This window comes from Parasteatoda tepidariorum, chromosome 3 (genome assembly GCF_043381705.1).
Source record: "Parasteatoda tepidariorum isolate YZ-2023 chromosome 3, CAS_Ptep_4.0, whole genome shotgun sequence".
Taxonomy (NCBI): domain Eukaryota; kingdom Metazoa; phylum Arthropoda; class Arachnida; order Araneae; family Theridiidae; genus Parasteatoda; species Parasteatoda tepidariorum.
Window position 1 is genome coordinate 12481914 of NC_092206.1, and position 15654 is coordinate 12497567.

Genomic DNA, 15654 nt, shown 5'->3' on the forward strand with positions numbered 1-15654 from the left:
TAGAAAATAGGGATAGACTATAAAAATCAAAGGATGAAAGTTTTTTTTTTTTAAGTGCCAAAATTTTTTTTTCTGTTGAAAACACGTTTGACTTGTTATGATAATGTTGTTAACATTTGTTTTATTATTGCTGTTAAACTTTACTGTGATATTGAAACAGTTAACAGACTTCTGTTGCCATACTTTTTTGTTTACAAGAATCATTCGCTTATAATTTCTACACATATGGAGTTAGTTAAACTGCAAGATTCACCGTCATTTCATTGTTAGTAACTAATATTAAAATATTCTTAATGAAAACTATCATCAAGAGTCCAGTACTTCAAGTTACACAATATTGTGACTCATTAATGCCCAAGTCCCAATTTTTAAAAAATATTTTACTGAAATTATAAATGGACTTGAAGCGACTAAACATTATGTTCTCTGAAGTAACCTGCTGTTTGTAAATATTGCTTTGTTATAAAAAAATGCTCGTGTCAAATCTTTTGTATGTTGGGACCATTGTTTACCTTTGCTGTTAAAAGTACAATTTGCGATATATTTGTACTTCATATATCTTGAAATAAAGTTTTTAATGATCATGTAAGCAGTATACTTTTTAATTACTCCATTTTCTGAAAACAATTTTAAGTTTCTTCCAAAAATATTTAAACCAAGTCCATAATTTTAACCATCCAGTCCAAAATCTTTTTGTTCAAATTATGTCAAACTATTAAAAAAATATTGTGATAAAATAAAAGGTTAATTTTTGAACAAGAAACAAAATTAGGACAAGTTTTTGTTTCATTAAAAAAGTTTATTATTATATGTATAATGGTTACCTTTTAACAATGTTCAAGGTTTTGGACACTTAAAGACAATAAAACCCGTGTCTTGTCCAAAACCGATTTAAGCTTGTTAATCAAAGGTATATTATAAGTAAAAAAAAAATAATAAATAGCTATTAGTACATTAAGTTAACGGACATAGACTTCAATGTAAAAATTTTTGGCCGAAGTTTTTCTATGTCACAGCAAAACCCTGGCAAAACAAATATATAATTAAGTTTTAAAATTAATTTAGTCTTTAATGAAGACCTGAATACGTAGCTCAAGTTGAGATATTTATTTTGGTGACCGTATTTTTTTTTTTAAATAGTTTCTACTTTTAAACACTGTTTTTTATTAATTTCATATTCTCTAACTTAAATATCTACCGTTTATTCGGATAGTGCATAATTGTGTCTTTAGTGATGTGGAATAATTAATAATGAGTCAGTGAAGGCTTTGCTTTTTATATACATAGATATATGATGTAAAAAGATATAACTATACATACAGCCTTCAAAATTTATACTTAATATAAATTAATGTGTACAACTCATGCAGTCTAAAAACAATTTTGTAAAATTTTCAGTATTAATACATACAGTATGTAGTACCTGATAAATATTTTGAGTACTTTATCTATTGATCAAAACAATTTCTACAACAAAATTTAAAAATCATTCAGAAAATTTATGTATTGTGAAGAAATGCAATTGGATATAGTTGAATTTTTTTTTATTTTTTAGATTCTTACGTTAAGGCATGAGATAAAACAGTAAAAAATTGATAACATTAGAGTTTTATGTTCAAAAAAATTATGTAAATGGGAAATTGTATAGAAAATTTTATAGAGTTTAAAATCTTTAAAAAATTATCAGAACTTAAATTTTTTTTTCTGAACGCAATTTAAAGTATTGTTTCAAAAAGAACCTTCATAATTAAAGAAAAAAAAAAGAAGAGAAAATGCAAAATTGTATATTAATAGTAGTATACAGCATATCAATCGGGTTTGAAGTGATAAAATGATACCTAGTTATTCATATCTATATTATAGTTTATGCACCAATATTTCACAATCAATAAATGTCAGACTTTATCGATTGTGATATATTGCATTACCGGTGTATAAGTAGACCCCCCGATTTTTGTGAAATCTTGGAGGTTGAGTAAATGGATAAGACTTTAGCCAACGTTATACAACAAAATAGAAACTGCTGAGAAATCTATTCACAACTGTCAGATATTTGTATCCTCTGGCATTAGGATGTCCATCTTAGAGTAAGCATTAGTGGTGAAATAGCTAACTTATGTTTGTTGCTAAGTTTTATTTCTGCTAAAAGAAATCAAATTATGTAGAAACACAAGAAAAATATACGAATAAAACGGTCAAAATAATACAGACCTTCTAACATAACATAGCTTACTTCTTTCGCAGTAAACTAGACCATTTCTTTCTGTATTTTTTAGACTAAATTGACATTTTTTGTAACTCTGAAATTTAATTCTCTATCAGAAGAAAGCAAGGGAGAATATCTACCACCCCCCTTCTAGTTAAAATATTCCTTTTTTTTTTAATGAAAGTAGACTGGCCATATCACCTTCCAATATAAATTTTTTGTTAACCTTTCAGGGTCAAATAAATTTCATCAAGGAATATATAATATTTAATAACTAATTTTTTTTCTGTCCACAATAAGAATTAGCGGATGAAAAAAATACAAGTTCAACAATGCTTAGTAATCCTTTAACATTAAAGAAACTAATTTGAAATTTAAACAAAGTTCATGTAGCTGCAAAATATGAATAATTAGCAATAAAGAATTATGCAGCACAAAAATAATAATAATCTCCAACTTTAACATAAAATACGAACTCTAAGAAATATTCTAATAACATTTTTAGAGAAGAATGCTCCTTGAACAATGTGTCAACTTGCATTTTTTTTCTCACAGTGATATCTTATTTATTTGAAGAAAAAAAAGTTATTATATTCTAAACACGCTTACACATCAATTAAAATTCAAACCAACAAAAATAAATACACAAGACTTCTCACTTGAAATCACTGAATTTTTATTCACAAATAAGTTCAATTTCTATTAAATAAATAAGCATCAACTTTTTTTTTTATTCATATACATAAATTAAACAGAAACAGGCAGAAGAATGATTTTGTATATTATTCTCCCATGTATTCAAAATGTGGCATAAAACTATTTTTATGGCATATAACATCAAAGGCCTTCTTCAAATCTATAAATTTTATTAAAACTATATTATGAACCAAACAAAAAAAAATACAAAAGCATAAAATAGTCTCATAATTAATAAAAAAAATTATACACAGCTATCAATACATAAAAAAAAATGTTCAGTTTTCTTAAATATAACTAAAATTTCTTGTAAATTTAAAATAATGAAATTACAAAATGCTAAAACTTTTTTAATCTGTAAAAGTGAATTTAGAGTTGTGTAAAGCTGCAGCCAGTGCAGACACTTTAAAGTGTTTTTCTAAATTGTGAGCTTTAAAAGTATTCACACTTATTAACAGAAGAAATGTGACAAAAGAGTAGAGATACCACAGCTATAATGTCATAGCAACATTTACAATTCTCTACTCTACTTCACAAAAGAAAGAATCTCAAATTAGTCATTAAACAACCACTGAAAGAGTAAATTTTAAACAATCATATAGAGCTCCCAAGTAATGCATTCTTCGATAGCAAAAGAAATATTTTTTACAGTTTTGCATATTATATAAGAATCTAAGTCAACAAGTAGAAAATCTGATATTATGCTCAATGAATCAAAAAACAGCATAAAAACATTTCATATAACCTTAGCAGAAACACGTTCTTAGTAGGAAGTAGGCCCAACACATCTTTTCTTGTTCGACTTTTAATAAAACCAATGGAAGATTTTGATATCCTCTCAAAAAATAGAGTATAATCTATAAAATACTTCAATCTATAATTAATTTATCTTAATCCTGCATGCACGACCAAGATGAAAATGTATCTGCGAATCGCAAGAAATCTATTAGTATATGAACACAGAACTATGTATACAGATGATTAAACACAGCATATTACCCCTTACCCCCAGAAGAGACGCATGCAACCTTGGGACGCAATGAAATATTTTATATATTGCTTCTTTTTTTTTAAAGCATTTATCAGTGGCAAAATATAAGATTACTTAAAATGTGTACAACATTATCAGAACTGTACAAGATATTACATATGAAGCCCTAACGTAAAGCTATATGGCTCTTTTCACTAATACGCACCTTTAAAGTATACTTACAAATACACAAAAGAACACAACATGTTAATTCAGTCATTTTGTCACACTATATAAAAGGTTGCATGCACCCGTATAATCTGATAATCAATGCAATTTATTCTTAATTCTCTCCGCAATGAGAATACCATGCAACATAGAATATTCATGTTAGTTACAGGCCAATTTCATTTATTTAAAAGGAAAAAGAAAATAAAGGGCGCTGCTGCTTTTGCAGTAAATTTCTTTCTGTTTGTTTTTGGCCACAAATATAGTTAAGAAAAACTTTTTTTTTTATATATATAATAAAGAAAGTGAAGTGCACAAAAAAAGTTGTATGTAGGCCAATTTCTTAAAAAAGTTTCTATGCTTGACAGCAAGGTTTTTTGCGCATGTCTGGACTGTCTGTTGGTGGAATGCTAATAGGTTTTATGTTATCTCCTCCGGGAGATGGATCGTTGTCAGCATCATTTCGAATTTGCTTCTGGGAGATAATACGATAGATTTCTGAAAAAGAAAAGATTTTTTTTTTTAACAACATTTGCGATTACAATAACAAAAATTAACAGCTATAAATATGTCTGTTCAGAACAAAATAAAATAAAGAGTTCCTAAATTGTGTTGCAATATTTAAAATCAAACAAGGTAAATCTTGACAAAGTTTGTGACAATTTTAAAAAAGCATTCCTTTTTAACCTTAAGAGCACCTAGTGATAAAATATACATGAAGTGCAAAAAATTTTTATACTATTTTACGTTAAAAAAAAATTTCTCCCCCTTTTTAGGGTAAAGATGCAGGTTTTTTAAAGTACTAAAAAAGTTAATTAGCTGAAATTTTAAACATTTTCTTACAAAACAATCAACATTATTTAAAAAGGACAAGTTTAGAATGAATACAGGTATTATTATTTAAAGCTTTAAATTATGGTAACAATTTTAGCACATTTTTTAATACTGCTGCACTAAAAAGATTCTGTTTTCAAAATTAATGCAGTTACATAATATCTGTATTTTAAGCATTTGCTGTAAAAAAATTGTCTGAAGGAAGGAAAAAATTTATTAGCTAAGCAAGCCTTATATAGAAATGTATTAATTCTAGTTTCTAACCTAAATTTGAATTAGCAACACAGCAATTCTTTATGTATTTTAAATGCTAAAATTTTATGCTTATACCATGCAAAAATGCATTTTTTATTTCCTGGTTCTAAATAATATTCAGATCAATTAGATAAAACAAGTTCAAATGGCATGTAGGTCATACTTTAGTTTTATCAAAACCAATTTAGCTTGCTAATTTTTATTTCTATCAAAGACAAAAATTAAGATAATTTTAAATAAATTAGGTATTTAATTATGAAAAAAAAACATTTAACACATTTTCTTTTAAAATTTGGTACAATTTAGTTTCCTTATACTCTTAAATAAATAATGTGATTCTGAACCAAAAGAAATTTACAAACAATTAGCTTCATCTAAATACATCAACAATCTATAAGCTGAATAAGAACTGTTTAGAAATAGATCTAGGACTTCTGGAAAAATTACTTATTATAGTTCAAAGAAATTAATAATAAAAATGTATTCATACCCGTTAAAATTTGTTGGAAAGCTGCTTCTACATTTGTGGTGTCCAATGCAGAGGTTTCAATAAAAGACAGATTATTTTTTTCTGAAAGTGACAAAATTAAATTAAAATCTAAAGATAAAATTAATTATGAAAAATAGAATACAAACTTAATTTATATTCTATTTTTCATAATTAATTTGTAAAATAAAAAACAGAATATAAACTTAATACATCCAAATATTTCTTACAGTTTCTTTTTTTTTTTAATTTTTAATCAGACTTCATAATGAGTTGAAGAAGAAAAAAGGAAATTTTTTGAAACAGTATACAAATACCATTCTATTTGTAAAAAAGAAAGTAACTAACTAAAAAGTATAATTTGCTCTATTTTTATGTAAAAAAAGCAAATTTTACTTAAAAAAAAAAATACTCTTATGGGGTTAAAGGTTATTCTAAATTTGTGTGTAATAGTCAATTCAACTACACCAAATGCAGAATTTGGTTCGTTCTGCCAGGTTTCAGTTTTGTCTACCTGTGAAAATATAGTACAATTATTGTGGGGGGACTATTGTGTGGGTATTATGACTTATAGATATCAACCTATTCCGAAAATGGACATATTGGGAAGAGCCCATTAATTGGCATTGAGTGAAGTGCAGATTTTTAAAATAAATATTGTGAATGGCCCATTTCTAATAAAATGACCACAGACTATGTAAAAAGAACAGTGACTTTCGCATAAGCTAAAAGTGTTTAAGTTGCATATGTAAAAATATAAATGAACCTAATTAACTAATATTTTTATACAAACTGAGTGATACAATTAAAGAGAATTACATAATGCAAAAATTTTATAAATAACAAAAACCTTACATAACTTCTATATTGATTGTTAACAATGTATGGTTGTCAACCCATAATATAATTAGANAAAAAAAAAAAAAAAACATTACTAAATTTAAACTTTGCAGGGAGAAAAAATACCACTTTAAATGCTATTTTATTTTAGTTCTAATTCATCATTTTTTATTCAAAATTAACATATTAATTTATTTTATTGATGACCATTAGTAAAATAATAAAAGTAAATTATGTTAATTTTACAATCTTTAAAGCATTTATTCAATAAATAGATAAAATATTATTGACTTAAAGGATATAATTCACTTAATATTTGCAACAAAAATCAACATTTTTTTGTCTAAAATTGCTCCAAATCTATTCATATTAAATTTCATCCAAGCTGCACTGTGAATTGTAATAATTTCTAAAAATAGAACTAAATCTTCTATAAATGAGGCTGTGTTTTCATAAAACTCACACAATTTGTTTGAAATAATACATTTGTTTAAAAAAACATACAATGGGTAAAAATAACAGTTAATTTTGTATTATTCATATACTCTTGCTGCATTAAAAAAGTTGATTCCTAACTGTAATTCCAAGTAGTTTAAAATTATTGCTCTTAATGCTTGAAAGGTTAAAGCACTTCTTCAAACTGTTTCAAATCAAAATTCCGCAATTGACGTTCAAAATTGTTCCTAACATTCTATCTTATTAATGTATTATCAATTTTATACTCCTTTTATATTACAGTTTTTGAAAAATATTTTTAATAAATGCGGACTTTTTTAAGAGGTTTAAACAAAGGGGAGAAAAAAAAAGTTTTTTTTGGCCTGGCTGAAATCTAGCAATTTGGAACGATCTAGGATCAATAAAAATGAGAGACAAGATCATTCATTAATTACATATAATTGCTAATTCAAAAGTATATTAAGTTAAGAGTGAAATTTTTTACCATTTCAATCACAGCAAGGTCTGTGAGGACTACAGTGGAATTCTACAGGGAAGCATAACTTTATACTTTTATATTATTTTTCACGTTATTTATCAAGACTTCAGCGAGGAAAAGATGGAAATTTAGTATGATTAAAACCCAAGCAAGTAATGTGGTATAGAACAGAAAAAAATTTAACAAAAATAAACTTTTCTTAAATGCGAAACATGTTCAATTGATATAACAACGATCAATTTTGTTCTGTAACTGCATAACTAAAATCTATAACTGAAGTTTAAAATAAAATTTGACAGCAAGAGAGAATTAGCATTCATAAACATTTTTTTCATTTCTGAACGTGAAACATTAAGTGTAAATTCTTAATAAACCTTTTTTAACATATTAAATTTGATTACATAACAAGTTTAACATTTTCAATTATAAAAGTACCATATATGTTCCATACTTGATAACATATCTTTTATTGTCTTAAATATTATAACAAGCTTACAAGGGTTTAAAAACATGCAAATTGCTGTTCTATTAATAGCAACAGCAGAAAAAAATATTTTCAAATATTTTTCATTTTTTTATATTCATTTGACATCTTCATTACAGTTTTACCTTCATTTGTTTTGGATAAATATAAACACTAAAATGCCATTACCATCTACTTTCCCTTATTAGAATTTTTATCTCCCATGCTCAACTACTTTGGCCACATACAATAATAATTTACCATATGTATTAAAAATTCAAAACTAAGTTGTTTAGGTTTTACCGCAATTTAAAAATATTTTTTCACAGAGTTTCACTTGTCCCAAGCACTTACATCATTACCACCCAATAGTTATTTAGAACTGTTAGCTGTTCTTCAAAGGCCCTATTGTCTCATGAAATAAAACTTTTTTTCTTTGTTTAGAAAAAAATATGTTACTCATACAACTGCTCTGAGTTTGCAACAGTTGATCATATTTGACCGACCTTTAGCCAACATTATCAGTGTTTTCACTAGAGATCGAGAAAATCTCGCCTATTTTTTTCCTTTCTCGCAATAAAAAACTATTAACGCGAGAAGTTCGCGCACTCTATTAACAGGGTTGCCACAGAAAAAATTAACAAAATAGTTGCTTTTAGTAGCCTAAAGCATGAAAATAGTTGCCTATATAAGAACAAAAATTCATCAAAAATATGACTAAAATTTTGTTAATGACTTAATTGTCATATACCATGATCCATTTAGTCAAGTTGGTGGCAAATATGATAATTTTAATTTTTATATAAACGTTAATGTTCTAGCACTATTTTCCTTTTTATCAATAATTGATCTAGGAAATATATATATTTTTTAATCATGCGGAATTCCGTAGTCACTGAAATAGAACCATCAAAAAGGCGAGAAACGAAATAGACTTAAAATGGAATCTGTGCAGATAAAACGAATTAAAAAGTGAAGACTCAAATTTGCAATTCAAAATTTTCAACATTTTTTTTCTTCTTTTTTTTTAAGGGGGAAAAAAAAGCTGTGTTTAGAAACTATTGCGGGATGCAGATTTTCAACCCAAGTCATGCTAAAAAAATAATAAAAAAATAAAAAAAAAACAACGCTACAGCAACAAAGGAAGTAGAGAAAAGTCTCCCAATAGTCTCCTTTTCTTGAAAATAGTTGCTTTTTCAGGCAAAAAAAGTAGCCATAGTCGCCTCATGTCAAAAATAGTTGCATTTTAGTCGCCTTTGGCAACCATGTATTAATCAATTTCAAAATGCATGAATTTTGGAAAAAATGTAGTCTTTTGCCATTTTGAATAAAATCCGTTTCACTTTTCTTCCTTGATCTTTCATTATTCTGAACATCGGTCCTTGTTATCTAGCTTCCCTATTTATCAGTATTGTTCAGAACCGGTGCGAACAGCAGAGCACCCCTCCCCCAAGCACGGAACCCCTTTAAGAACACATTTTTCTGCAACCACGTGTTCACCGTAGGTAAGGTTTCTTCATGTAAGATGTTTACATTTTTTGTGCATGAATGTAAGATGGACAAATANCACCCCCCCCCAGCACGGAACCCCTTTAAGAACACATTTTTCTGCAACCACGTGTTCACCGTAGGTAAGGTTTCTTCATGTAAGATGTTTACATTTTTTGTGCATGAATATAAGATGGACAAATACCTTGTTAAGGCGACTTCTTCTACTCTGTAACGGAGAAATTAAAATGAAACAAATGTCATTAGAAACGGTCAAAACGAAACAAACACAGATATTTTTCAGCCAAATAAATATAATAGCCGATCAAAAAGTAGATACAGAACATTTTCCATATGATGACGCAGCAAAAATATTCAATTAGAAGATGTGAAAAATGTACCTATTATAATTAAAGAACTAATTTTTTTCCACGTCTATTCGTATTTTTTTAATTTTTAGAAATCTCACTTAACATTTTGAAATCTCACCCTGTTTTTGAGAAAGGGTGAGAAATTCTCTCCCATTTTTTTTCTGTAATGAATACACTGATTATTATCTATGTTAATTCTGAAAATGAAGTAAAACATCATTATGAAGAAAATCCACATTTTTGTAAAAAAGAAAAGTATTTTTAATCGAATTTTTGATATTTGAAATTTGAACATTTTTTTCTATTAATGCTGCATTATCTGAGCTTACAAAAATTTACGAAACAATCCTTGATTTTTATGATTTTCATTTAGGAAAAATAATTTCTGATAATTTGGTTTAAATTATTTTTTTTTTAGAAGATAAAAATTCTCCAAATTTATTAAAATACATGTGACAAAAACAACCTTTACAGGAAAATCAGGACAACTAAAATTGTAAAATTAAAAATAAGCATTAGAAATTTTAAAATAAAACTATCCAGGTTCACAGACAATGCATTAAATAAATTATAATTACATCAAAATTATAATTGGTTTCTAAAAAAAAGAATTGAAAGAAATACCCGCAAATGCCTTAGCTTCATCTGTAGGAACAGCGCGCAGATGTCTCAAATCACTTTTATTTCCTACCAACATGATAACAATGTTCTGATCTGCATGGTCTTGTAATTCTTTCAGCCAACGCTCAACATTTTCATACGTCAAGTGTTTCGCAATATCATACACCAAAAGAGCACCAACAGCTCCTCTATAGTAGCTAAAATAGCATAAACAATTACGTTAATGAATTATCCTAAAAATGAGTTTTACAAAACAGCCTGAAAACTAAAATTATTTAAAAATAGACTTTAATTGAGTTCATTCTTTTAGTCCTACCAACCGCTACTACTAGGGGGAAAATTAACTTCTGGAACAAATTTCAAGAAATAACTTTTAATTAAATATTTTTTGCTTAATTGATATAACTAATTAAAATCTTGGAATGATAAACTTCATTTTAGTGGAATAAATTTTTTCTCAATCACACAAGAGATAAATATTTTATTTTCAATAAAACACATTTATGATCTCATTGATAGGGCCGAGATAGCCTGGTGCTGGACTCACGCCTTTTGCATAATAGAAGATTAGGCAGCAGAAAATCAATAACGGCGAATCTGTCATTTTTGCGATTTCAGATTATCTTAAATATCTCTCTTAAAGTTAAATATAAGCATTAAGAGGACAGGCATGGCGCTGGACTCGTGTTCCCATGAACAGGAGTTTTAATCGCAGACTCCCCGTTTAATAAATGGTGAAAGTTAAATCAGTCAGGTCACAAAGTCCTCCCTGTTTCTATAACAAATTATGCCTCCGGGGGCACTGAATTGGAGATTGAACGTTCTCTGGTTCAGGTCAAAATTACAATCTGTGGATGAATGCATGCGTGAATGGGTCCGCCCTATAAATAGGTGTGACATATGAGTATGGCAAAAGCTTAATTATTGGCCATAAATTGTGCCACTGAAAAGAACAATCTCCACTGCCGTATCAACAACAACATCTCATTGATATAACTGAACCATTCATGATTAAACTGAAATCCATCTCAATTATATCAGAAATTTCATCAAAAAATTTTATGATTATTTCAGGTCAACATGATAGTAGTCTATCTTTCCTACTCCTTAACTCTCAATAGAAAGGGAAAAACTACAAGTATTGAGACATTAAATTTAATTCATATGATATCAAGTTTACAAATTCTTTAATAAACAGGCGTAGAATTTAAGTTTATAAATAGTTTTCAGGCATATATGAGAACAAATCTGTATAATGGTATTAGGAAAATCAGGGCATTATTCAGAAATTATGAAACTTTATACTTAGAATATACACCATACAGGCTACAGAGAAAATGATAAGTATTCAGGGGTCTGTCTAGGTTTTTCAGAGAGGTACCTATTTTGTGAAAATTTTGATACAATTTGTGAAAAATTTAAAATTATATTAAAAAATCAACACAAAAACATGGTAAAAATATAGATTTACCGTTTCTTAAGGATACAAAAATAAAATTTTAAGAAAAAGTATTTTGTGAAACTACTGTTTTCCTAAAATTTAATTTGCGAAGGTACCGCTAAACAGTAGTAAATTCAGCCTCGACAGACCTCTGGTATTACAATATAAATATTTATAAAAACATTGAAGGGGAATGCAGGGGAGCAAATAAATAGAACTGAAAAATCAAAATTAAGAGCAAACTTTCCAAGAATTATATATTTTTAAAAAAATTTATATTTCAATATTCCTTAAAAATCATTAACTAAAAGCTTTTGTTTCGAAAAAAAAACACAATCAAAAGAAAAACACACATACCTGCCAACATTGGAGAAATAAAATAATTGAGATTTTACTAGCAACATTTTTTGGTAATCATTTCATTCAATAATTACATAATAATTTAAGTCAAAAAGGGAAATTCAAAATCAGAAATAATATAAGCACTTACATTTAGCAATGTAAAAAATATGTATATAAATCTTAATCTAAAGAAGATTTTTTTAAATCATTATTTATAATTACTTAAACTCTTAACACTCAACAGCAGTACTGGCAGTAGCACCATTTGTTGAGAAATAAGAGAAGTATTTTAGCCATCAGCAAATATTTCATCACCATTTTTTTTATTTTTAAATTTCTTAAATAAATACAAAGAAATTTGAGAATATACGGAGAAAAAAAACAGGAGACAGTCGTAAAATACAGGAGTCTTCGTTAAGAAAACAGGAGACATGGTAGGCATGCAAATAGATGCTTTTTACTTACACCACAAGTAGTAACTCTTTCTAAACGATTCTTATTACTCAACGTAATCTTGTAACAGCAGAACAAAAACAGAATAAATAAATGGTTACTTACGCACTAGTGATTGCTCTATATCTTTCTTGACCAGCAGTATCCCAGATTTGAGCTTTCACAGTTTTACCATCAACTTGAATACTCCTAGTTGCGAACTCTACACCAATCGTACTTTTACTTTCTAAACTGAATTCATTCCTTGTGAAACGAGATAGAAGATTTGTCTTTCCGACACCAGAATCCCCAATTAAGACAACTAAAAAATAAACCCAATTAAGAAAATTTAATTAATGATTCAAAGGTCCAGTAATCAGAAGATATACCTTGTGCATACACATTTTATATGTCTCCATTAGCCATTTTATAAATTAAAAAAAATAAAAATTTAATAATTTAAATGAAAATTTACAAAACCGAGAATATAATGTCACAATTATGAACAACGCTGCGGGGATAGTAGTTATTAATAATATCAATCTTCATCTATGAAAAGGTACCCAAACATAGAATTTAGCTCACATGTCTTATACACTCTATAACAAAAAAAATCGACGCACCAAGAAGCAATCATCCGATTGCTTTGAAATTCCGTATGCATGAATGTTTTGAACAGATATGGCTGGAATGATGCCGACTGGGGACGTATAGTCTTTAGCGACGAAACCCGCTTCCAACTGTGTCCTGATAATCACCGTAGATGCGTTTGGAGACGCACAGGGCAGAGCATTATGGTCTGGGGTGCCATTTCATCTGACAGCCGGACCCCTTTGGCCATCATTAGAGGTACACTTAGTGCACAGCGGTACGTCGACGACATCCTAAGACCTGTTTTGCTACCGTTCCCTTTGCAGCGCCCTGGGCTGGTTTTTCAGTAGGACAATGCCAGACCACATATGGCACGTGTTGCTATGAACTGTCTGCAAGCTCGTCAAACTCTTCCTTGGCCTGCCAGATCACCAGATCTCTCTCCCATCGAGCATGTCTGGGATATGATGGGAAGGCAGGGTTTAAGCTGAGTTTAAAAATTCATTAGCAAAAAAGCTAAAATCTGAAAAAAAGTTTTAGCAAAATGCTAAAATGCCATTAGGCTTATAAAATTACTTTATATCAAACAAGTACTGTAAGTTATCTGACAAAGAATAGCTTAATGTACAAGAATNTTTTGTTACGGAGTGTATACTAGTGAATTGGAATAGTATTTCGGCAATGGTAGATACACTGAAGTACTCTCCCACCAGAATTATAGCGGTGATAACTTTGTGAGAAGGCTGTATTAAGATCATTGTATTTTTAAATGCTGATAGTGAGAACTGTATTAAATTCATGATCGAGGTCACTCCTGTGTTGCCATTAGCAGTTGAGTGTATACAGGCAGACGTTGTGTAGGATTGAGACTGAGTAGCAATAGCGCGAGAAGGTGGATAATGTTGCAGTCACAAGTAGCAAGTCGACTCTTCAATGTGGACCATCTATCAAAGTTGGTGTGTTAAAATCGAAGTAGTCTCTGTCAAGGTAGGCGTGTTCACATCACGTCCGGGTCACCAATGTGGGGATAGTTGTTATTGACAATATCAACCTTCATCTATAAAAAGGTACCCCGACATAGAAGCGAGTTAACATGTTTCATAACCAGTGAATTGGAAATTTATTTTTGTAGTGGTAGACACACTACATGTGAAACGTCATTTTGTGATAAACATCCATTGCTGCCGAGGAATCCGAGGATACTACTGATTCTCATTTTATAGAGGTCCGAGTTAAATTTGTTGGACCAACAGACCAGTGTTAAATTTGAGTCCTATAATAGATTATAGTTTTATTTAAAATTATTTTTAAATTGTATAATTAAATTCACTTTTGAAGGTTCCTATATCACTTAAGTAACTATGTTCCTAACAATGCATAATGCTTACCACACACAATATTTTGAGAGATGAATTGGGAAGACCAGACGACCTCAATAATCTTAGAGCCTCATAAGGAGAATCAATGTATACTACTGAATGATATTCAAAAGGAAAAATCTCTAATCACATTAATTCATTAAGAATGAATAATTCAGTGTTCCGGCATTCGAGTTTCAGATTTTAAATTGAAATTTTTACAATAAAAAGAAAATTTAAAAAATAACAATATCATTAACTCGCACAGAAATTACAAAATTTAATTTCATCTGTTTATTTTTAAGAAAGAGTTAAATAAATCCTTTTTTATATTTGATCTTAAAGTATTATAAATGTATTTTAATAATAAGAATGGTCTTTTTTAATACAATGAAACTCCTGAAGCCCTCTGGAGCAAAAATTTATAACTTAAGCTCCTAGAGCCCTCTGGCTCCCTAATATAATTCGAACATAATGCATAAATAACTAACTGAAATTGAAAGTTCTCAATAGAAATTTAGTACAATCAATCAGTAAAACAGCACTAAAATACCAAAAAATCCAGACAAGTAAGATTTAATCTGGACAGTTGAAAATAATTTTTTAAAAATATCATCTAATAAATATAAATAACTAATACCACATTGAAACTATGAGCTGGAATAATGAATTGGAAGAATAAGTCCTACAAATTCAAGGAATGTTTACAACTGAAAAACTATTCAGAGCATGCTCCACTGATTCGGGTTTACAGGAAACACCCAGTACATCCATGCGGATAGGAATCGAGAATACAAATAATTGACCTCAATAATTATGGCTAATTGCCAGGGTTGGGTTTTTGACGTCAAAAAGTGGTTTTTGACATGACAAGGGTATAATACTGGTTTAAACCGTCAAAAACCCGTCAAAAATGTCAAAAACTGAAGTTTGCCAAGAAAATATATAAACTTCAAAACTACCAACAGTTGCCATGCATTATATTGAAATTTAATTATACTATAGGTAATCAGCAGGTTTTAAAATATTTTTTAATTAAAATTAAGGTAAAATAACAGATTTAAAATCTCAGAAATTTATATTCAAATGCATGTGCA

General features: G+C 28.6%; 1 protein-coding gene across 1 annotated transcript in view; it reads right to left on the bottom strand.

Annotated features, from left to right (window-relative positions):
- Positions 1–2858: 2858 nt before the first annotated feature.
- LOC107455248 (RAS oncogene family member Rab11) overlaps positions 2859–15654 on the bottom strand; it is a 16851-nt gene continuing 4055 nt past the window's right edge. The window contains exons 2-5 of the mRNA XM_016072757.4: positions 12735–12930; positions 10397–10590; positions 5680–5760; positions 2859–4598 (exon numbers count right to left, since the gene is read on the bottom strand). Coding sequence (XP_015928243.1) covers positions 4456–4598; positions 5680–5760; positions 10397–10590; positions 12735–12930 — 614 coding nt within the window. The 3' untranslated portion in view covers positions 2859–4455. The remainder of the gene's footprint in view (positions 4599–5679; positions 5761–10396; positions 10591–12734; positions 12931–15654) is intronic.